General features: G+C 45.8%; 1 protein-coding gene across 2 annotated transcripts in view; it reads left to right on the top strand.

Moving 5' to 3' along the window:
* The first annotated feature begins 16,504 nt into the window (after nucleotides 1–16,504).
* Nucleotides 16,505–21,749, top strand: part of LOC121448101 (E3 ubiquitin-protein ligase RNF169-like) — a 49,488-nt gene continuing 44,243 nt past the window's right edge. For both annotated transcript variants that reach the window (XM_041651795.1, XM_041651806.1), the window contains exon 1: nucleotides 16,505–16,969. In XM_041651795.1, coding sequence (XP_041507729.1) covers nucleotides 16,507–16,969 — 463 coding nt within the window. In that variant the 5' untranslated portion in view covers nucleotides 16,505–16,506. The remainder of the gene's footprint in view (nucleotides 16,970–21,749) is intronic.

Here is a 21,749-nt window from a genome sequence, read left to right on the forward strand (position 1 = left end):
CCTAAGGAGTCAGAGAAGCAAAGAGGAAGAGGAGCCAAGGACAGGAGGGGTCTCAGGTGGGGATGAGAGGACAGTAGGAAGGGGACAAGGAGAAAAAGGGAGAGAGATGGAGAGATGGGAGATGAGTTAGAGGAAGGTCCGGAAGGAGGGAAAAGCTATGGCAGAAAGGGAGAAGGTGCTAGCTAGAGAACCGGGGTCTGAGGGGCGCGCGTGGCTCTCAGGGTTCGGTGCTCGGGTGGCGCTGGCTGGCGGCGCGGCGGTGCGGACTCTGGCACTGGCCAGCGGCGCGATGGGACTGCAGGACCCTCGGCGGCGGCGCGGGGGAGGCTGAGCGAGGCCGCTGTGCACTCTTCGGGCGCCAGACGCCGTGCATTTGTACTTTGCCGCGGGAAGCCTACAGCCCCGGGCCGGCCTAGCTCTGGCGCCTCCTCTGAGGCACCGCGAGCTCGTGGATTGGCCACCCGAGAAACAAGCCCATTTTCCCCCTCCCCTCTCGCGTAGGGCTCCGAACCTCCGCTCCAGGCGAGGCGCGGAGTAGAGACGAGGGGTCTGCGGAGGAGGAAGGGGCCACTGGGTTTTAATCCCTGTCTCCCCTGCAAGGGGACCCAGCCCGGTTACATTTCAGATGGAAGTGGGCTGAGGTTCGAGTGGGGACGAGTACAGCACCGGTCTGGGAAAACTCAGGATTGGGTGCTTGGTGGGGAGTGCAGAAACACTTGCCTTTCTTAACACAGTTTGTGGTTTTGGGCATACCACCTGGGAAGGACACTTTCTTTCTAGCACTAAAATGAAGGTTTCGGTGACTTTTAAGATCTTCAGTATCGTCTTGCAAATGTTGCAAAGTATCAGATGAGATTAGGAGCATCAAAGCACTCCGAGTTGGGAGCAAAGCCATGCCATCACCATTTCAGGTACCTGGATTCTCCAGTCTCCAGGCAGTGGTCCCAACCGCCATCCCCTGGTTGAGAGCTAGCCCAACAAGACTTTCCTATGGAGTCACTCCGGCTGCCACCTACCAAGCAGCCCAGGGTGAACTCTGCCTGCACAAGTGAGGTCCCACCGCTCGCTCTCCGCATGTGTCAGTGACAGCCAGTTGCCAGAACCTTGTCGTTCACACCGACCCAGAACCCCAGCAACCCAGACAGGCTGTGCTTCCAGACCTCATGTTGAATGAGCTCCTGAGCTAATAGGACCCTGAGAAGAGAACCAGCTCTGCCCACACCAGAGCACCCAGGCTCCGCAGCAAATGGGCAGACGCAAGGTCCGGGCCCCATCCACATCCATCCACATCTTGTTGGGGCGCTGTGGGTAAACACAGCCTTCCTAACTTTGGACCTTGGCTTCCTGAGGTTCTACTTGAACTCTTAGCAGAGTCTCAGGGAGACCAGGAAACAGATAAGAGAAGAGATGGCGGGCCAAACCCCACTCTGGCAGAGAATCTGATTTCCAGGTTCAGACAGTGACTGGCGGAATAAATCCGGGCTCCCTGTCCCCCTGTGTTGTCACCTCCTCACCCCAATGAGCAGTGGGAGGAACCAATGACCCAGGAGTCCCCTTCTCAGGGCTCTGAGAATGAAGACACAAACACCGACGTACCCCAGTACCCCTCAGACTTGACTTCTCTCCATCACAACCGGCCTTCTCTCCTTCCTCCGGGGTAGAGGGTTAAGTGCACCTCTTTGCTCTGTCTTTGGTAATGGGAGCTCTGCACCCATCTTAATGTCTTAGGCTACAAGAAGCTCTAAACATTTATCAACCAACTTGCACCCCCCAAGTGACCCTGCATTTTCTCGCCTCTGTATCTTTGTTCGCGTTTTCCTTCTGCTAAATCAGTTTCCTTTTGCTTCTCAATCTTGGCCCTTGAGCAAAGTAGACCAGCACTTTCTGGTTTTAGCTCCTGGCTTGTCAAGTTGCCCCAGCTGGCTTCAATGATCCTCCCAGCCTCAGCCCCCTAAGTGACTAGGAAAAAAAGTCTGCATCCTGGTGCTGGAAGTTTCTGTGACCTCAAGCTGCTTGTTCCTTTTTGCCGTGCGTTTTTTTGGTGTGTTCACACTTGGGCACTTGTGTGCACACCTGTGTATGCTGGTGCACATGCCTCTGCACTTGCATGTTATGGCCAGAAGAGGGCAGCTGTTGCCTCACTTCCACCTTACCCAGCTAGTTCCAGGGATCCTCTGTCATCACTGGGGTTACAAGCTTTAACAGCTACACACAGCTTTTTTGTTGTGAGTCCCAGGGATTTGAAGTCAGGGCCTCATGTCTGCCCAACAAGGGCTCTTACCCACTAAGCCATGTCCCTAGCTCCCCATTTTAACTTACCATCTTCCTACCTTTGCCTCTAAGTGCTGTGGCTGTAGGGATCACTACCATTGAATTTTAGGAACTCTTTCTCTATTTCTTCTTTGACCCAGTGATAATTCAGTTGCAAGTTGCTTCTATGAGTTTGTAGGCTTTCTGTAATTTGTGTTGTTGTTGAATCCTAACTTTAATCCATGGTGATGTGATAATATACAGGGGGTTTTAGCTGGGCAATGGTGGTGCACACCTTTAATTCCAACACTCAGGAGGCAGAGGTAGGTGGATCTCTGTGAGTTTGAGGCCAACCTGGTCTACAAGAGCTAGTTACAGATCAGGCTCCAAAGCTACAGAGAAACCCTGTCTCAAAAAAACAAAAACAAACAAACAAGCAAAAAGATACAAGGGATTGTTCCACTTATTTTTGTATCTGTGGAGATTTGCTTTGTGGTCGAATATGTTGTCAGTTTTAAAGAAGGTCCCTTGAGGTGAGGAAAGAAGGTATATTCTATTGTGTTTGGGTGAAATGTTCTGTAGATGTCTGTTACGTTCACTTGATTATGGAATCAACCTTTCCCAAATTCAAAGCAGTTGCCCATTGAAACCCTGAATAGATATCAATGGTGTGGTGTACATATTTTAGTTTTCCAAATTCTACAAAATGGAACATATACATCTGCCAGATTTCATTCCTTTGAGTACCCTTTGGATTACTTCCTGAAGGTAGTAGTGTTTGGTTGTATAAAGAACAAGTAAAACATTTTCTTATAATCTCCTTGTCTTGTTGCCACATGATGGGAAAGTCTTTTTTTAAAACCTTTGCTATTGACATGATGCTTTTAATGAAATTCTGAGGCCTCTAGCACGTTTCCTATCAATAGTTGATCAATTTCTTCATTACCTCGTGCTAGAGCACCTGGTAAACCTGTATGGGATCAGAAGTTTGTTAAATATATGGGATGCCTCCTATTCCTGATTATTTCTACTAACTGAATAAATAATAAAGTCAGTTCTGAATCATCTGGTATAAATTCAGCAGTTTCGATATGCAAAACTCTCTGCATATTGTGAATTGGTAACTATGTTATAAAGTTCTGTAAAATCCATTAGTACACTGAGAATAACATACAATTCTGACTTTTGAACAGAATCATAAGGGTTTTATTCCACTTTACTTAAATCTTCTGATTTTAACATTCCTTTCCTGTTTTATTTACATCAGTATAGAATATAGGGGCTCTAGATATTAGTTTTTCCCCCATACAATGTGAGGAAGAATCCAGGTAGTTCACTTTAGAAGTTGAATTCTCTTATTTTGGGGATATTTGTTGTTAAAGTCTTTGCCAGGGTTCACATTCCGCCCATAATTTGTAGATTTCGTTATTAGTAACAGGTGATGTGATTTCTGTTGTAACTATGTTTGCTAATTGACGAAGTCTCACTTTTCCTTTCAGAATAAACTCAGAGACTTTTTTCACATGAGTTTTTAATTTTAACTCTGTTTGTGCGGTGCGAAGATTTATTCTAAGATGTTATCTTCCTCTGCATTAATATCCCATAGGAGAATGCTTAGAGGGTGAAATAACCAGAATGCAGTGAAGCTTTGGATCCAAATAATTCGCATGGGTATCCTGTAATTTATTTTTCACCAAAGTCAATTCTCTGTCAGCTTCAGCTGATAATTCTCTTGGACTATTTAAGTCCTTGTCACTGTCTAAGGTTTTGAACAAATTTCTCAGTTCGTCAGCTATTAAACCAATAGTAGGCCATAGATTATAAACGTCTCTAACAATCTTTGAAAGTCATTAAGAGTATGCAATAAATCTCTCCTAATTTGTACCTTTTGGGGTCTAATTTTTTGTGGATATATTTTATATCCTAAATAATTAACAGAATCTCTTCCTTTTAGGTGCAATTCCAAACAAGGCAAAATTTTCTTTACTTCTTCAAACATTCTTTTTAAAGTATCTACATTTGAATCAGTCCCTAAAAGGTCATCCATAGAGTGATAAATTATAGATTGAGGAAATTGCTTATGTATCATTTCCAATGACTGACTTACAAAATATTAGCACAGGGCTGGGCTATTTAACATTCCCTGTGGGAGACTCTTCCATTGATATCTCTTAACAGGCTGAGAATCATTATAAGTAGGCACTGTAAAGGAAAATTTTTCTCTATCTTTTTCTTGTATAGTGAAAAAACAACCTTTTAAATCAATAATTATAAGAGGCTATCCTCTAGGCAATAGAGAAGGCAAAGGAATTCCAGACTGTAGCGAGTCCATTGGCTTAACCACCTTACTAACAGCTCTTAGATCTGTTACCATTCTCTGTTTTCTAGATTTCTTTTTAATAACAAATGCAAAAGAATTCCAAGGGTTCATTGATTCTTCAATATTCTGATCATTTAGCTTCTCCTGTACCAGCTGTTCTAATGACTGCAGTTTCTCTGTTGTTAAAGGCCATTGTAGAACCCATACAGCTGTGTCTGTCAACAATTTTAAAGGTAGGACTGTTTGTGCCTTTAAAGTTCAGCAGCTGCTGTGCCCTGTTCTTGTACAACCTGAATGGTTGGTGACTGTTCTTCATAATACCTTCTAATATTTTTCCCCAGAAACATACATTAATTTATGGTTTGTTTCTATGACTGGGGAAATGTTAATTTGAGTATTCCATTATTGTAACAAATCATGTCCCCATAAGTTCAGTGCTATGTTAGCCACATATGGTTTTAATGTTCCTCTCTGACTTTCTGGACTTATACATTCGATCCATCTTGTACTCTATTTTATCTGAGATTAAGTTCCAGTCCCTAAAAGCTGAACATTTACCACCTGAAGAGACCAGTTTGGATGCCAAGATTCTGGTGCAATTATTGTTACATCTGCAACTGTATCTACCAGACCTTTAATAACAACATCATTTTTTCATATTTTTAATTTTGTTCTTTGTTCATTTGCCAAAATATTTGCTTTATGGTTTCTCCTGAATATTTTGTTCTCTCTTCTATAGCTTTTCTATCATTCAGAGCAGGATATTAGGTATTAGGTTCTTTAATTGCTCTGGGAAGAATTTCCTCCATGGTTACGGGAAATGACTTAACTGAATTTGGTTTAAGGGCCTACGAGAGGCTCCTCAAGGCATTTCCTGAAGGCGAAGGGCTACCTTGACTATCCCTTGTTGATCTACATTTGTTAGCCCAAAGCCTGCCTTTGCAATACCTTCTGTAGAACCCAGAAGGGAGAGGCATTCTATTTGAATTATGCGTAGAAGAAACATTGTTTTTAGGAATGTCCTATTTACAATCCCCTTTTAAGTGACTGTGTTTGCCACAATTGCCTCTGGATTACCTCTCCTTCGCAAACATCATCATGGTCATGAGATTCAATATTGATTGTATCTCAGATCCATTCCTCCAAGGGTGTTGATTTTGCCTTTAATGACCTAAACTCCAAAACTGCTGTAACCAAGTTGCTCAAGTCATGAGGGATAAATCTATTACAAGTTGACCACGAGTTTAACAATTGCTTCACCAAAGTCATATGAGACCATTGCTTCCTTGAATCTCCTTAAATCTAACATTTCCACAGGATTCCATTTAACTCTTGGGAATATCTATCATTTAACAGTTGTTCATGTAAGGTGACAGGATAAATTAAAGTTGGTTGTCTGAAAACCTTAGGCTCTTCCTCTCTAACCTTATGATGAAATGCTGAAATTAAATTCCTCTGGTTGGATCTGCACATCTCTATGATCTGTTTTAATAAGTTTTTCTAAGGCCTGTACCTTGGCATTCATATCAACCAACGTTTTTAGAGATAAATCAAGAATTATCATACCAACAATAAAGATGAATGAAATGATAATTAACATTATGTCAATCCTGGTTAAATTGATTAACCCTTCATTTAACTGCTCCAATTTTAGACCATCCGTTGTGTAACCATACAGAGACCTAACTCCCTCCATCGTAATAGTGTTTCCCAGTTTTGTGTGTGCGCGCGTTTCCCATTTTTTAACGTGTGAAAGAAACTCTTTTGTTTTAAAATTCCCCCCTTTAAGAATTCTCAATTGTCTCCACAAATCTGCCGAGGACGTTGCTGAGATGTGAGGAACGGCACGGCACCGCTGAGCAGAGAGCACAGGTAGAGAACAGCCTGGCTGAGGTCAGCTGCAGCTGCTAGTGCGTAGCCGTGAGCTGAGAGTGTGTGGTTGTAACAACCGCAGAAGCCTGAATGGGTTTTCAAGGCAGCTACCCAGTGGGGCAGCAGCCCAAGGAGGGGCTTCAGGGGAAGCTCACAACCCGTAGGGGATTGGGAGCCCGCTATCTGAAAAACACACATGGGACTGTGTAGAAAAAACACGCGTAAAGGAAGCTTCCTGAATGCAGAGCCAGTCTAGGGTGGCTAAATCCTGTGGTATTGGGAGCCCAAGTGCTTCTGGAGTTTGGGTTGCTGCTAGAGACTGTTTCAGAGAGGCTACAACAAGAAAATCCCAAATTTGCTCAGAGGCTTGGAGAAAAAAGATAAGACAAAGCTGGGCGGTGGTGGTGCACGCCTTTAATCCCAGCACTCGGGAGGCAGAGGCAGGCGGAAAGGAGCAAGCCACAGCCAACTGTCACCTTGCTAATTCCTCAGTCAAAAAGGGGCTAAACCCTGTCTCCTCCCACCTTATATTTCTCTCTCTGCCCAGCCATATCACCTCCTGTCTGTCTGTATAGCCGATGGTGGCACTCAGGGCTTCACGCACCTTTACCAAGCATTTCTACCACCACATCCCTGGTCCTTACTATCTCCATTTTAAATACAGTTTATTTAATTGTAATCTTATACAAACTTTTTTTTGGTAATAACTTTTTAATGACCAGTTACAAATATCTAGAAATGTAACCCTTGGTCTAGTACGGTCAGTTCTTTAGCATCTATGAACTCAACCAACTCAGGCATAAGAGATCCAGAAAGGAAGTATACTGAGCATGCCCATCATTCCTAAACACTAACATGTAGCATTATTTACAAGTGTTTATGCTGTCGTGGTGAAAGCAGTCTAGAGGTGAGTAAGTGCACACATGCAGCAGGATGTGTGTTGATTCCGTACAAACACGTTTTATACAAGGGACATGAGTGTCCACAGATTTTGGAATCCAGGCAGGTCCTGGACCCAATCTTGCATGGATAGAGAGGGACACCTGCTCACTGCTTTACTTGATTATTTTCTTTAAAAGAGTGAATTCAGCCGGGCGGTGGTTGCGCACGCCTTTAATCCCAGCATTTGGGAGACAGAGGCAGGTGGATCTCTGTGAGTTCTAGGCCTGCCTGGTCTCTAAGAAATAGTACAGGACAGGCTCCAAAGCTACACAGTGAAACCCCGTCTCAAAAGACCAAAATAAAAAATGACAAACTCTTCATTTTGACTCTTCAAAGTTAGAAACAATTCATAATTCATAAATGGTGGAAGGAGGGGCTTATTTAAAGGGGTTCTCAGCATTGGTGCATGAGGAGAACTCTGTTCACTTGTCACTATTCCCCAGCTCAGTTACTGGAGTGTGCAACAAATGTTTATTTTAGAGCCAGTATTAGGACAGATGTGGTGGTGCATGTTAGTCATCCCAGGGACAGGGGAAGTTGAGGCAGGAGGATCACAAGTTTGAAACTAGTTTGGTTACACAGTGAAGCCATGATTTTAGGATATATTCATCTGAGTCTCTAGATAGTGTGTTCGTTCACCTAAATGAATGCTTGCAGAATTGTTACAATGCATCGTAAGTGCTCAAGTTTTGTGAATGAATGAGCACACGGATCTTCTTATAGCAAAACACACGGTATTTACTCGTGTGAGCTTTATTTGTTCATGTAAATATCGCTCAGTCTTTCTTCCCCTGTGGTGGGGCCTCTCTTGTCAGGGCAGTCTGTACACAGTGTGGTAGAGGGTGTGGGACTGGAGAAGTGGCTAAGCTGTTGATCCAGTTCCCAGCATCCCTTCATGGGGTGTCTCACAACTGCCTGTAACTCCAGGTTCAGATGCCTGAACACCTTCAGCCTCTTCAGGCAACTGCATTCACACACACACACACACACACACACACACACACACACACCCAGAAGGGACCAGAGATGTAGAGTGCTTACCTAGTGTGTACAAAGCTTTGGTTTTGATCCCCAGCACTGCATAAATCATGTATTGTAACACATGTATGTGTAATGCCATCGTTGAAAGTGATAGAAGGATCAGAAGTTTATCCTTGGCTACATTGAGAGTTCAAAGTCAGCCTGGGCTATATTAACCGCAAAACACCACCCAACAAAAAAGGAAACTGAATGGGGACAATATCCACAGTGGACTTTATGGAATGAAATTGCCCTTCGTAGGGACCCTAAGCTCTGTTACCTTGCAGGTCTCCTGGGCTATTGGTAATCTTACCAACCCCGCTGTCTTATTAAACAAGCACCATGGGGAATGGACCTTTGGTTCTAGCCTCCTCCACACTCAGGGACGTTAAGAGAGCAGTTTGTCACAGGCTTCTGCCAATGGGTCTGTCAATAGGTAGGGTGCCAGTGGGTGGGGCCATGCGATGAGTCACTAAAACAGATGGTGGCCCCCACTGTGTCCCTCTGAGTGTGGGGCTACTAGAGTTTGTCATCTGTAAAGGTAAGTCAGAGAAGTCTCAGTGTTCTCCTTGGTTAAGAGTCTTTGCAGGCTAGAGAGGTGGCTCAGCAGTTAAGGGACTGGCTGCTCTTCCAGGGGCCGGGGTTCAATTCTCAGCATCCACATGGAAGTTCATAACTGCTTGTAGCTCCAGTTCCAGGGGATCTGACATCTTCCCACCAATGCACATAAGATAAATTTGAATACATTATTTATATATATAAGAAAGAGTTCTCATTGTTTTTATAATCCAGTCTGGCCTCTTGGTGACTGCTTGAAAGCCCCTTATGAGCTGCCTCTGCCTGTCCGTGCGCTTTCTCTCTCCCTTGTCATGGCGGCACCTGGCCCTTTTCTGTCCCTTGGACATACCACATTCTCAGCCTCCTAGGTACGTGGCCTTTCTCTGTATTTGTGTCTTTCCTGGTTGGAATTATTTCCCTCAGGCTTTCTTTCCCCAGAGCAGACCTGATGTGTGCTCAATTGTCACGTCTTTTACGGTCTTCCAAGTCCAACCCTATCAAGCCGTGTCTGCCCTCCGTTTTCGACCAGACTGACTTTTTAAATTTTCTCATTACTTTTTTTTTCTTGTTGAGACAGGGTGCCCACAAACTTGCTAGATGGTAGAGGATGACTTTGAACTTCTGCTCCTCCTTCCTCCATCTCATGCACTCAGGAATGGCGGCTGGATCGCCACAGGGCAGTTCCGTGATGCTTGGAGAAATCGTCGAAACCACGTATGGCACAGGCGGTCTGCAAAACAGCAGTGTAGGTGCTGGAACTGTTCACTGTTGGTCAAAACAAGACCCCCAGCCTCGTTTTCTTATAACTTAATTGAGAAACTAGTCTTTTTGTTAACACAGAAACCATGAAAACCAATGTTAGGCAGGCATAGTGGTATGTATCTTTAATCCCTGCAGTCAGAAGGCGGAGGCCAGGGTTTCTATGTGAGTTCCAGACCAGCCATAGCGATATGGAGAGACCCTACCTTACAGGATATGCTTAGCGCGGCAGGGCATGGGTAGACACGGAGTTGTCAAAAGCTCTGGTTTCTCGTTCAAATGATTCACTACACGGATCTGTCAAAGTAGTTCCCCTCTTTAAGCCTCAGTTTTCCTCTCTATTTTAACAAAGGGGTTTGATTAGAAGCTTCTGTCGATTTCCAAAGCCCCAGTGCTCTGTGAGCGACTTTGGCTCCCTAGAGACTGTGTGGAAGAGGCTGTGCAGTATCTGTTCGCCCCCTGGTGGTCACATAGTGACATCGCAGGGAGGGCAGAGCTGAGACTAGCCACCAAGTAGTGAACAAAGAACGGTCCTCCAGGGCCATTCTAGCATAGACGAAACAAATCCATCACCGGTTACTGTTCTCTCTGTTCTCGGCCTTTAGCCGAACCTGTCTTGCATCAGTTTCTCCCCCAAACAGGAGACAATTTCTCAGGCAAATTCCTCCTTCAGTATTACTATCCATTAGCGATAAAAAAATGGTTTCCCTGCCTCTCTCACTTGAGCTGAACAGGGTCATGGCCACTTTCTTTCCCGGCCTTGGTCTAGATAAAGTGAAGCAGGTAAGACGTCTTGTTGAGGTTTGTGGAGGCTCAGGGAGTACTGAACAGGTGAACTGAGCTGTGACGTGCAGATACTAGCAGAGAAAGGCATGTCTCTAAAGGTCTTACTTGGACATGGGGTTGGGCAGAGTTATTCACCCCTTTTTATCTTATTATTTCTATCATAAACTTTCTATTCATTTAAAGCCACACCTGTCCCTTTAAAAAGAACAACTATATAAAATATACAATTTTTTAACTATAAGAAAATTTTGTAATATATCAATCAAGCTTGGTGTGGTATGTAATCCCAGAACTCTGAAGCTGGAGACAGGAGGCTTGGTGTGAGTCCCAGGCCAGTCTGGGCCACAGGGTGAGACTCTGCCTCAAAAATTAAAAAAAAAAAAAAAAAAAAAAAGGAAAGGAAATCGATTGCTTAGAAGCACAGTCGGAGTCTATGGGAGAGAAGAGTAGGAAAGATTCAGGGCCAGGAAGAGACAGGAAAGACTGTGGGACATGGGCAGGAGGTACAGTGAGCGGGCTCGATTGCATATATAATTAAGTAGGTTTACAGGATGTAAGTAGGAAATCCAGAAATAACTTTTTCACCATCAATGTGCTTGTTTGTTAAACAGATTTATTTTTCTTATACTTTGAAACTCACTAAATGTCAATGGCATTAACTACTGAGAGCTACCCCATGATTTCACAGCGCCTAGGATGTGTCACGTGTACCTACAGCTGCCCCGTGTCACCAACACCCTCCTTCCTTCTTGAGGCTGAGTTCCCAGCATGCATAGATGCTGAGTGACAACTGGCAGCTCTAGTGACGTCTGAGCTCCATATGGGCAGGGAGAAGACACTATTTTTCTCCATATATCCATAATTATAGGTTTGAGAATTATTCCTATAAAATCCACATGCCACACTCCTTTTGTCCAAATATGAAGTCTGGTTTCTCTGTGTATCTCTGGCTATCCTGGAACTCACTCTGTAGCCCAGGCTGGCCTTGAACTCACAGAGATCCTCCTGCCTCTGCCTCCCTGAGTGCTGGGATTAAAGGTGTGCGCCATCACTGCCCCACTGAAGTCTTTTGATTGCTCCTAAAGTTCTTAAAGTGTTTTCCTCTGTACAGGACCTTATGGCTTAATATAGTGCTTGCCACATGGTGAAAAGTCTCTGTAAATTCTAGTTTTATTTTTTAAAACACCCTTTTCATTTAAAAAATTTATGGCTACACGTGTTTTATCTGCATGTATATCTGTGTACTACATGGGTTTGTGGTACTTTCAGACACCAGAAGTTCAGACACTGAACCTCTGGAACTGGAATTGTAGGCATTTGTGAATTACCATGTGGGTGCTGGGAATTGAACCTGGGTCCTCTGGAAGAAGAGTCATTGCTCTTAACCACTGAGTTGTCTCTCCAGGTCCATTAACTTAACTTTTTATTTTTACATTTTTGGGGTAGGGAGAGGTAGAGGAGGAAAGGGAGGGCAGTAGGGAGGAAGGGAGAAGGGAGAGAGGAGAGAGAGAGAGCCAGCCAGCCAGTCAGCCGTGTGGATGCCAGCCAGGCTTGCTGTGGGGTCAGACAACATGAAGTCCCTTCTCTCCTCCTAGCACATGGGTCTTGAGGGTTGAGCTCAGCTCTTCAGACTTGCTGGCTCTATTTCATCTCTGCCCAATCCTAACTGCATTCTCAGCCTTGAGTTCTTCCCACACTGAATGGCTTAGTCAGATCCTGCCACAAAGGCTGAGCTTTGACGCCTTCCTGCCCAGCTGTGTCCTCTGCCTGCCTTCCCTTGTTTACTGGGTGAGCTCACTTCTCCAAAGCAGAGCTTGCTCTGACAGCTCTTCCCTGAGCCCTTCCCTGACTCCACCTATGCTCTCTGCTTCCTAAGACCATGTGAACACTCATGACACTATTTCTTGCTTTGCCTCGATTCTTTTCTTACAATCATTAGTGCATACATTTGCTATCAGAGAGACAGAAATCAAGTGTCATGTGGGTTCATACAGTGTCTGGAGGGGTCAGATGATTCCAAAGCACTGGGTAGAGGGATTCGCTTTGTGAGAACTTCTGAAACCAAAGGGAGGGAAGAGCAGGGCACAGGGAAGTCTAAGGGATGTGAGGTCTTCCCTGGGCTGCTGTGGAGGGGTTCCTGGCTTTTCAGAGACAGGGCCTTCTTTCCACCAGGAAGCAGGCTGAATGATCTTACTTGCATCACAGTTCATCAGTTCAGTGTTGTGAGCAGTCCGTGGAGACCCCAAAAGACCACCAGGGAGACTGGCTCACTGAAACACAAAAGCAAGGTTTACTGTGTACACGTGTTCAAGCCAGCAGTGACAGGAGGTACCCCACCCTTCTAGAGAGCACTGTTTAAAGGCAAAACCCAGAAAAGTTACATTAGCAGGGTTTGGGGTTCAAACCTGATTGGCTCGTATCTAGGGACTTTTCACAAATTTTATTTTTGAACCTTGCCTGTTGCTTGCCTAGTTTTCTTATCGGCTGACCTTCGGGTGGGAACTTTCTACGGTTATCTGAACTTTCCAGGTGGCTACCCTGTTACTTTTGCCCATAGCCATTCCTGAGGACTAAAATATTTTATGGGAAATAACTTATACAAGGCACAAGGTAGAGGTGGAGGGCAAAATGGAGGAAGTTCTTCATTCCCCGTTTTAGTAACTATAGTGAACTCAGTCTTGGGTTACTAACAGTTAACTCGTATCTTCAGACCTGAGGGGACTGTAGATTTGTGATCTCTGGACCATAAGTTGTATTATACCCAACCTGTCTTTCATCAATTTCAGTAGCCGGTTAAGAATGCAAGTCAGTAACAAAAGCAGAATTACTAGGGGTCCCATAGAGTAGAGATGAGAGTGGTCAACCAAGGGAGCTCTTAAACCAGGTTTCAAACCTCTCTTTCTGAGAGGCAAGTTTCTCCTCTGACCTGGCACCAGTTTCTAGTCTTTTCTTTCTCCCTCCTGTCAAAAATATATAGAAAGGGGCACTGCCCAGCACAGTGAGATGATGAGGTAGAACAAAATGTCTGCCAGGCCTCAGTCCTCCTCACGGGTCTGGTGCTCCTTCCCAGTTGCTGTTTTTGCTGGCTTCTCAGTCGTGATCACAATTTCTGGTTTACATCTGAGACTTTAGAACCATCTTTTTCTCCATCCTGTGCTCATCCACCCATCTGCCCGGCCCTCCGTCACCATGACAGTGTTAGAGAGATTACTTTGGCAACAGCATAGGGGAGTGTTTGGGTTATCATACTTTGAGCATTAAGAAGGAACCTCACAGATTGGCCTCAACTTTTGGTTTCGGTTGGCCGGAGGCAGCCCTTGGGCTGTCATGTGCCCATACTTATGTGGTGCACACCAGGTTGAGAACTGCTGGGTTCCAGTATTTTTTTTAATTAATTAATTAATTAATTTATTTATTTTGTTTTTCAAGACAGGGTTTCTCTGTAGCTTTTGTGCCTGTCCCGGAACTAGCTCTTGTAGACCAGGCTGGCCTCGAACTCCCAGAGATCCGCCTGCCTCTGCCTCCCGAGTGCTGGGATTAAAGGCGTGCGCCACCACTGCCCGGCTCTGGGTTCCAGTATTTTAACGCCGAGGAAACTGAGGGCGGAAAGGAGGAAGTGAGTCTGTGCAAAAGACTGGGACCAAGATCAGATCTGGCATCTGGTCCAGTGATACTCATGTCTCTTACTTCTCCTTGGGGAAAGGGAAATGTCCTGTTTCTCTCTGTGTCCAAGAAAGCCCGCTACCCTCTTCCAGGCCCTTCAGACTAAAGTCCCACTGAGCGAACAGCTCACAGTAAGGAACTGTTTCTAATGGTGCTTGCTTTCTGACTTAGGGTTACAATTGCTGTGGTGACCCGAAGCAACCTGGGGGAGGAAAAGGTCTGTTTGGCTTATGTACCCCGAGTCACGGTCCATTGAGGAAACCAAGGCAGGAACTCACACTGGGCAGGAATCCAGAGGCAGGAGCTGATGCAGAGGCCATGGAGGGGTGCTGCTTACTGGCTTGCATCTCCTGGCTTGCTCTATCTGCTCACTTATAGAACCCAGGACCACCAGGTCAGGGTTGGACTGCCCACAATGGCCGGGGCCCTCCTGCACCAATCACTGCTCCACAGGCTTGCCTGCAGCCCAATCTTATGGAGGCTTTTTTTTTTCTTCAATTGAGGCTCCCTCTTTTCAGATGATTTTAGCTTGGGTCAGGTTGACATAAAACACAAAACAAACCAGCACACTTTCTGTACAAGTCTCCCTTGTCGGGAACCAGGCAAGATGCCCCAAGAACCTCAAACAGGTCAGAAGTGAGGAAATGCTGGGAATGAATGTCTGTGTCTGTCAGGACAGGCTGTCCGTCAGGACACGGACCCTCCAGTTGCTGACGGTCCTTTAGCCACATGGTTCTTTCTCATCTTGGGAATCCATGGCTTTTATTTCCCCCTGGCTTCTGACTTTGACGTCACTCTGCTTTGAATTGGTTATCAGCAACTCTGCATAATCTCACGGAACCCAGGGCCTCTGGATGGCTCCTTCTATATGTGTCAGCTTGACACAAAGCATTAATTGAAAAAAATTAATGTCTTGACAAAGCCTCTGCTTGTCTATAAAGATAACATCTTGGTTCAAATGTACCTTAAGGCAGAAAAACAACAGCAGGAGACCTGTTGTAGAGGGGCCATCTTTCCATCAGGGGGCGCCATTCTTTTTTCCAAAAGCCTCGGGATCCTGAAAGGGACGTCACAACAAAGTCTGAGCACCTCACCTGGCAGGGATGGAGCATACCTTTGATCCCAGCACCCAGGACGGGGAGGCAGAGGTAGAGGTAGGAGGATCTCTGTGAGTTGAAGGGCAGTCTATAAAACGAGTTCCAGGGCAGTCTGAACACCTCTCCCTGGCTTAAACAGGAATAGTATGGCCAGAGCTGGCCTTTAGGAAAGAACACCAGGAGCCACGGAACAAGGCTTAAAGGAAGTGGGGCAGCGTGGTAGGAGGTCAGTTTGCCGAAGTCACTGCTGCCAGCTAGGTAAGAGATGATGAGAAATAAACCAAAGAGTGAGACCAGGAAATAATGTTGCCAAGAACAGGTTGGAAAGGAGCTACTTTGGCCAGAAAATGGCTGGACTGTGGGAGACGGTGATAATGCCTGGGCCGGGAGCCTGAGGACCTGTGGCCGCGGTTCTGGGAATAGACTGTGGGAAGTAAGAGCGGCTGTTCTGAAGGGACTGTGGTGTTAGGCTTGTGCATGAGGGATGCAGACATCCAAGCGTATCATAGTGCATTCAGTAACTCTGAGCTGCAGATAGCAATGCGGGGTTTGAGAAGGCTCATCCTCCTTCTCATTCCTCCTTCTTATGGGGGGACCAGGGAAGCACACAGAGTGAGAAAAGGAGGGGACCGAGAACCACACTTAGAAGAGTTTCTACATTTAAGTATCGAACAAGGAAGGAATCAGAGACGGAGCTAGGGTGTGTGTATATGTGTGAAATAAAGTACCCTATTGCCCCCGGTCAAGGGAGGGGATTTCATGAAGGGATGTGGAGAGGATGAGAGCTGGCCAGGCTTGTTATTTCAACACTCATTAAAGACTTTTGGTCATGGTAGGCCTCATTTTCAATCACAACAAGCTGTCGTGGTCCTGAAGAAAAAAGCACCGGCCGTGACCCAAGGAAGCACTTCGACAGGTTTCTGGATAGCTCACACAGATGTAATTACTTTATAAAGCTCCACGTCGCTCAGAATTTCCAAATAAACCCTTCCAGCGCGCAGCCTCTCTGGATTCAGTGCTAGAAACTGCAAAGACTGGAGGGCGGGCTGACGACCGGATATATCAAGAATAACATTAAATATTAATGAGCATTCTTCAGCGGAGCTGGAGGTTCGGGGAGAAACGTCCCCAAGCCACTAGGTCCACGCCCCCTCATGAATATGCAGATCTATGCCAGCCGCGCCCCGCCCTCTACTCTTCCCCCAGCGCAACGGACTCTCCCTTCAAACGGGAAACAAGATGGCGGCGGCAGGTCCGAGCACTCGGGCTTCTTCCGCGGCGGCCACGGCGGCTCTGAGTCGGCGGGGCCGGCGGGGCCGCTGTGACGAGATGGCGGCCGCGAAGACCGGGCTTCCGGGCCCGGCCTCTAGCCCCGCGTTGTTAGTGTTACCGCCGCCGCCACAGCCGGAGGAGTCGGGCTGCGCCGGGTGCCTGGAGACCCCGGGGGAAGCGGCGGCCCTGCCGTGCGGCCACTCGCGGTGCCGAGGCTGCGCCTCCCGCGCTGCGGGCCCGGGCTGCCGTCGCTGTCGTCCCCGGGGTTCGGGCTGGGCCCGACGTCGGGCCCGCGACGACGGCCAGGCCGCCACGGAGCTGCTGAACGAGCGCGCCCGTCGCGGACAACCAGAGCGCTGCCGCTCGCGCCGGGACGGGGGCGCGGCCGGCGCGGGGCCCAGGCCGGACCCGGAGCCGCGCGCGGAGCCAGGTGAAGCCTCCCCTCTCCTCCTCCCCTTGGGGTCCCGGCCAGGCCCAGCTACCCCGGGTCTGGCCTGGTGAGCGGGGTGGAGGATCCCGGGCCCTCCTGGAGCGGGTGTGGATAGTTCTCTCCTGGGGTCGCGATTGGGTTCGGTCCCGACGCCGTCTATGGTTGGTGAAGGTTGAACTTTGGAGCGAACTGCGGGCTTGTTGCCTTTGGAGAGGGGCAGTGAGGGGACCCCGCGCCTTGCGTAAGTCACAAGTTTGGAAGGAAACAGTTCTTGGAACAAGTTAGGGGCATGTTGGAGTTGGTGCGTGGAGGAGGAGGGGCTCCGGAGGATCCCAGGAGCGCTTGTTGTCAGCGTTAGGCGGAGGGGCTTGGGGTCGTGTTCTGAGAAGGATGTGTTTTCCTGGGCTCGAGTGGATGAGCGGCGGGTGTTGGGTATCCCAGGCTCAGAGGGACAGATCGAATCTGACGCCGTGAAGTGGGGCTTTGCAGACTTGAGAGCAGAGCGGTTGGTGGTGGATGAGCTCGCGGCTCATGCAATCTTGAAAAATACATGCTTATCGCAGAGCCTGGCACATAGTGAGGATGAGATAAATGCCATCTATTTATATTTGCGATAATACTGATCATAAACGCCAGTAGCGCTCGGTGAAAAAGCCGGGTGGAATTTAAGTTTGGGAGACTAAGATTGGTTGACTGGGGCTGTTTTCGGTCTTTCTGGGTAGGTTTCCGGCTGTGATGCTGGCAGTTTAAAGTTCTGTTGCAGGACTCCTTTCTCAGCAGCGGCAGCCCATCACTTGTTGGTGCTGAAGTCTGAGGAAGAAAATCCCTTCTGTAATACGAACCAAGACAGGCTTCTTTGGGGGCACGCCCAGGCAACATAGGTTTTTAAGAAATGTAAAGTCAGGAGATGCCATTTCATAGCCCTTTTATTATATTAGGAATACTGCCTTGCGTTGTTTTCTGTAGGGGAAAGCAGGCATTGCATTGTGTGCATGAAAGTGTAGTTCCTAGAAACTACAGGGTCCAGAATGCATCTGTTTTGGTTCAAGCAGGGACACCTGCCAAAGATACTTATCCTTGCTTCTCCAAGGGCTGAGGTGGTTTTCATTTTACTTTCTGTGTTTTTTGTTATTTCTTTTTCTAACATCACAGTGCTCTTGCAAAGTTGTATGTTTATTTCTGTTTTATAGATGAGACTGAGGCTTAGAGAGAGTAAATAACTTGCCTGATGATAAAAATCCAATTCCATCTGATTCTTGCTCAATTTAGTTTTCTTTAATTTCTGAGACTATAAATATATAAGGTAATTTCTCTGGTCTCTCTACTACTACATTGATTGTATAGTCAATTAAGATAGCAGTTTTTATTTATATATCTCTAGGAGCAGTTGTGAAGTACCTGCTTTGAAATTTGAACTATGAAAGAGACTATTGCTTTTTGGTTCGTGTAAAATTTTTCTTCTTAGGGGCTGGAGAGATGGCTCAGAGGTTAAGAGCATTGTCTGCTCTTCCAGAGGTCCTGAGTTCAATTCCCAGCAACCACATGGTGGCTCACAGCTATCTGTAATGGGGTCGGGTGCCCTCTTCTGGCCTGCAGGCATACACACAGACAGAATATTGTATACATAATAAATAAATATTTTTAAAAAAAGTTTTTCTTCTTAAAGAAGTTTGTTTTCATAAAGGATAGGCTATTAGTGAGTAAGGACATTTACTTAAAATAAGAGTGCATAGGATTTATTGAGTTAATTGTGTGTCTTCCAGTTGTATGCGGGTCATAATGAAAAGTATTTTTCCTAAGTTTCTTTTTGGATCATCGTGTATTTGCAGTCTTATGTTTATTCAGCCAAATAATTTTAGAAGAATAGAAAAACGCTACTGAACCCGTCATGGTGATCCAAACTTGGGGCCTCAGTATTTGGGAAATGCACTTGGGGTCAGGAGTTCAAGGTTTTTCTTTGCTATGTGAGAAGCTGTTCAAAAAAACAAAACTTAAAAAAAAAAAGAATTGCTGAATAGGGCTTGGCAATTATGTTTAGCCTTAGTGGGTATTCACTGAAGTTATACACAGTATTTTTAAATTAAAACCTTAATGGGGGGCAGCAAGATGTCAAGCCTGAATTCAATTCTAAGTGAAGGGAGAGAACTGACTCCGGAAAGTTGTCCCCTGGCCTCCATGTGTGTGTTGTGGCACATGGACACACTTCCCAAAATACATACATAAAAATATAATAAATTGTGCTGAGGGTGATGGGACAAGCCTGTACTCCCACTATTTAAGACAGAATCTTAAAAAGCTCAAGATCTTCCTTGACTACATGATAAGTTAAGGGCCAGCCTGGGCTACATGGGACTCTGTCTCAACAAAACTCAAAACCCAAAACCCTTTTCACCATTCTTTTTTTTTTTTTTTTTTTTTTTTGGTTTTTCGAGACAGGGTTTCTCTGTGGCTTTGGAGCCTGTCCTGGAACTAGCTCTGTAGACCAGGCTGGTCTCGAACTCACAGAGATCCGCCTACCTCTGCCTCCCGAGTGCTGGGATTAAAGGCGTGCGCCACCATCGCCCGGCCCTTTTCACCATTCTTGAGTCAGATGCAAATAGAAAAAGTTACTTGGTGATACTGCTTTCTTCTCATTTCCACTGTCTCCAGTGTTCTGTTTACTCTTTTACAATTATGCATCTTACCAAATCCTTACCAAAATTAAAATTTATATTTTCCTATTTTTATACAAATGGTTGTATGTAATGCACATTGTTCTTTATGTAGTGTGTGTGTGTGTGTGTGTGTGTGTGTGTTACATGGACAAACAAGACAGAGCAAGATGTCAGATATCTTCTTTTATGCCAGTGGCTCTCAGCCTTCATAGTGTGACCCTCACCTTGTAGTGACACCCACCCATAAAATTATTTTTGTTCTACTTCATAATTATAATTTTGCTACTGTTGTGAATCGTAATGTAAATATGTGTTTTCTGATGGACTCTGGCAATCCCTGTGAAAAGGTTATTCGACCCCCATGGAGGTTGCGACCCACAGGTTGAGAACCACTGTTTTCTGCCTTTGGTTTTGAAGTGAGGACACCTTCCTCTATGCCTGATTGCTCTGAGGGACCTGGAAGCTCTTCATTTTGCTAGATTGACTGGTCAGCAGAATCTCAGAATCCTCCAGTCTGCCCCTCAGTGCTGAGATGACAGACGCCTGTAGCTGCTCCTGGCCTTTAATATAGGGATTTGAAACTTAGGTCCTCATTGCAGATCACTCATAGCCACAGAGCCATCTCCCTAGCCCTATAAGTTGTGTTTGCTTGTTTAATATACATTCATAGTAGAACAGAAAATGTCTTTAATGCTCTTATATTTGTGTGGGATTTTATTAAATGGGCATAACATTTAGCCATCTATTGGTGCATGTTTAAGTGGAATCTTTTTCTATTATAAACAGTTTTTTTTCAAACTTGTATGTGTGTGTGTGCTTGGTGCCCAAGGTGGCCAGAGGAGGGTGTCAAGGTCTCTGGAATTGGTGTCATAGATGGTTAGGAACTGGCGGATGGGTGCTGGGAACTGAACTTGAGTAGCTGGAGCTCTAAAGCATGAGCCATAAGTAACTTATAAAAGTTGTCTCCTAAGTGTGTGTATTTTTATGGAGAGGTCACCCACAGCTTCAACAGATTTTCAAAGGGTCGCTAAAGAATAAGAAAGAATGAGGTTAAGACCTGTTTCATTCTGGGTCCTCATTGCTCAGAGAGAAGACTGGAGTGGAGGGGAGAAGAGAACTACCAGTTACAAGGTGCAGTGAGGTAGCAGATAAACAAAAGCTAAGATCTCACGTTATAGACCAGCCAGCCTGAATGGAGCTCTCTGTAGACCAGGGAGGCCTGGAATTAGGGACTATTCTGCTTCAGTCTCCTGAGTGCTGAGCTTGCCCGTGTAAGCTACGATCCTGGCTCATGATGGCTTTTAATGGAGGAGGCTGAGATACTTGCATTGTGGTTTCATGAGTAATAACTAGAGCAGCAGGAGGTCATTTGTAGGAGCCTTAGGAAGTGTATCTCCTGGTGGATTCTTAGGCACAGTTAAACCAGCTAATAAAGGAAGGGTTAGGCCTGCTTTGTGAGACTGGGGATGAACCTGCATTAGGTTTATTTGTTTATATATTTGAGGCCAGGGTGTGCTCTGTTGCATAGGCTGTTTTTGAGCTCCTGCTGTCAAGTGGTGTCCTCCCACTTCATTCTCCTGCACATGATACCGTAGCTGCTTATTATATTTTTGTATTTTGAGACAGGACCTTGCTATGTAGCCTGTCGGGCAGTGAACTTGAGACCTTCTAGCCTTAGTTTCCCAAGTGGTGGGATCCAAGCACATACCACTCTGTACAACTTGCTTTTCAGAAAAGATTTCAAGGAGTTGGGGATTTAGCTCGGTGGTAGAGCACTTGCCTAGCAAGCACAAGGTCCTGGATTTAGCCCTCAGCTCCCCAGGGAAGAAAGAAAAAATCATTTCAAAGTACAATGTCTCTTTTAGAATTGGATTGTCTATGAAAAAAAGTGTAGTCTGTGCTTGTTGAAAATTTTGGTTGTGTTTTTGATATTTTTGTGGCTTGGCATTTTATTTATTTAATTTAGACAGGGTCTCACTTTGTATCCTGGTCTAGTCTCAAACTTACCGCAACCCTTCTCCCTCAGTCTGGGAGAATCTCCCTGAGTGCTGGACTATAGGTGTGCACCGCTACACCTAATTTACTAGTTGTTTGTGTTGATCTGTGGAACCCTGTGTGTGAAGGCT

Source organism: Microtus oregoni, unplaced genomic scaffold (genome assembly GCF_018167655.1).
Source record: "Microtus oregoni isolate MIOR12 unplaced genomic scaffold, Mior012 000000F_ref0000247, whole genome shotgun sequence".
Taxonomy (NCBI): domain Eukaryota; kingdom Metazoa; phylum Chordata; class Mammalia; order Rodentia; family Cricetidae; genus Microtus; species Microtus oregoni.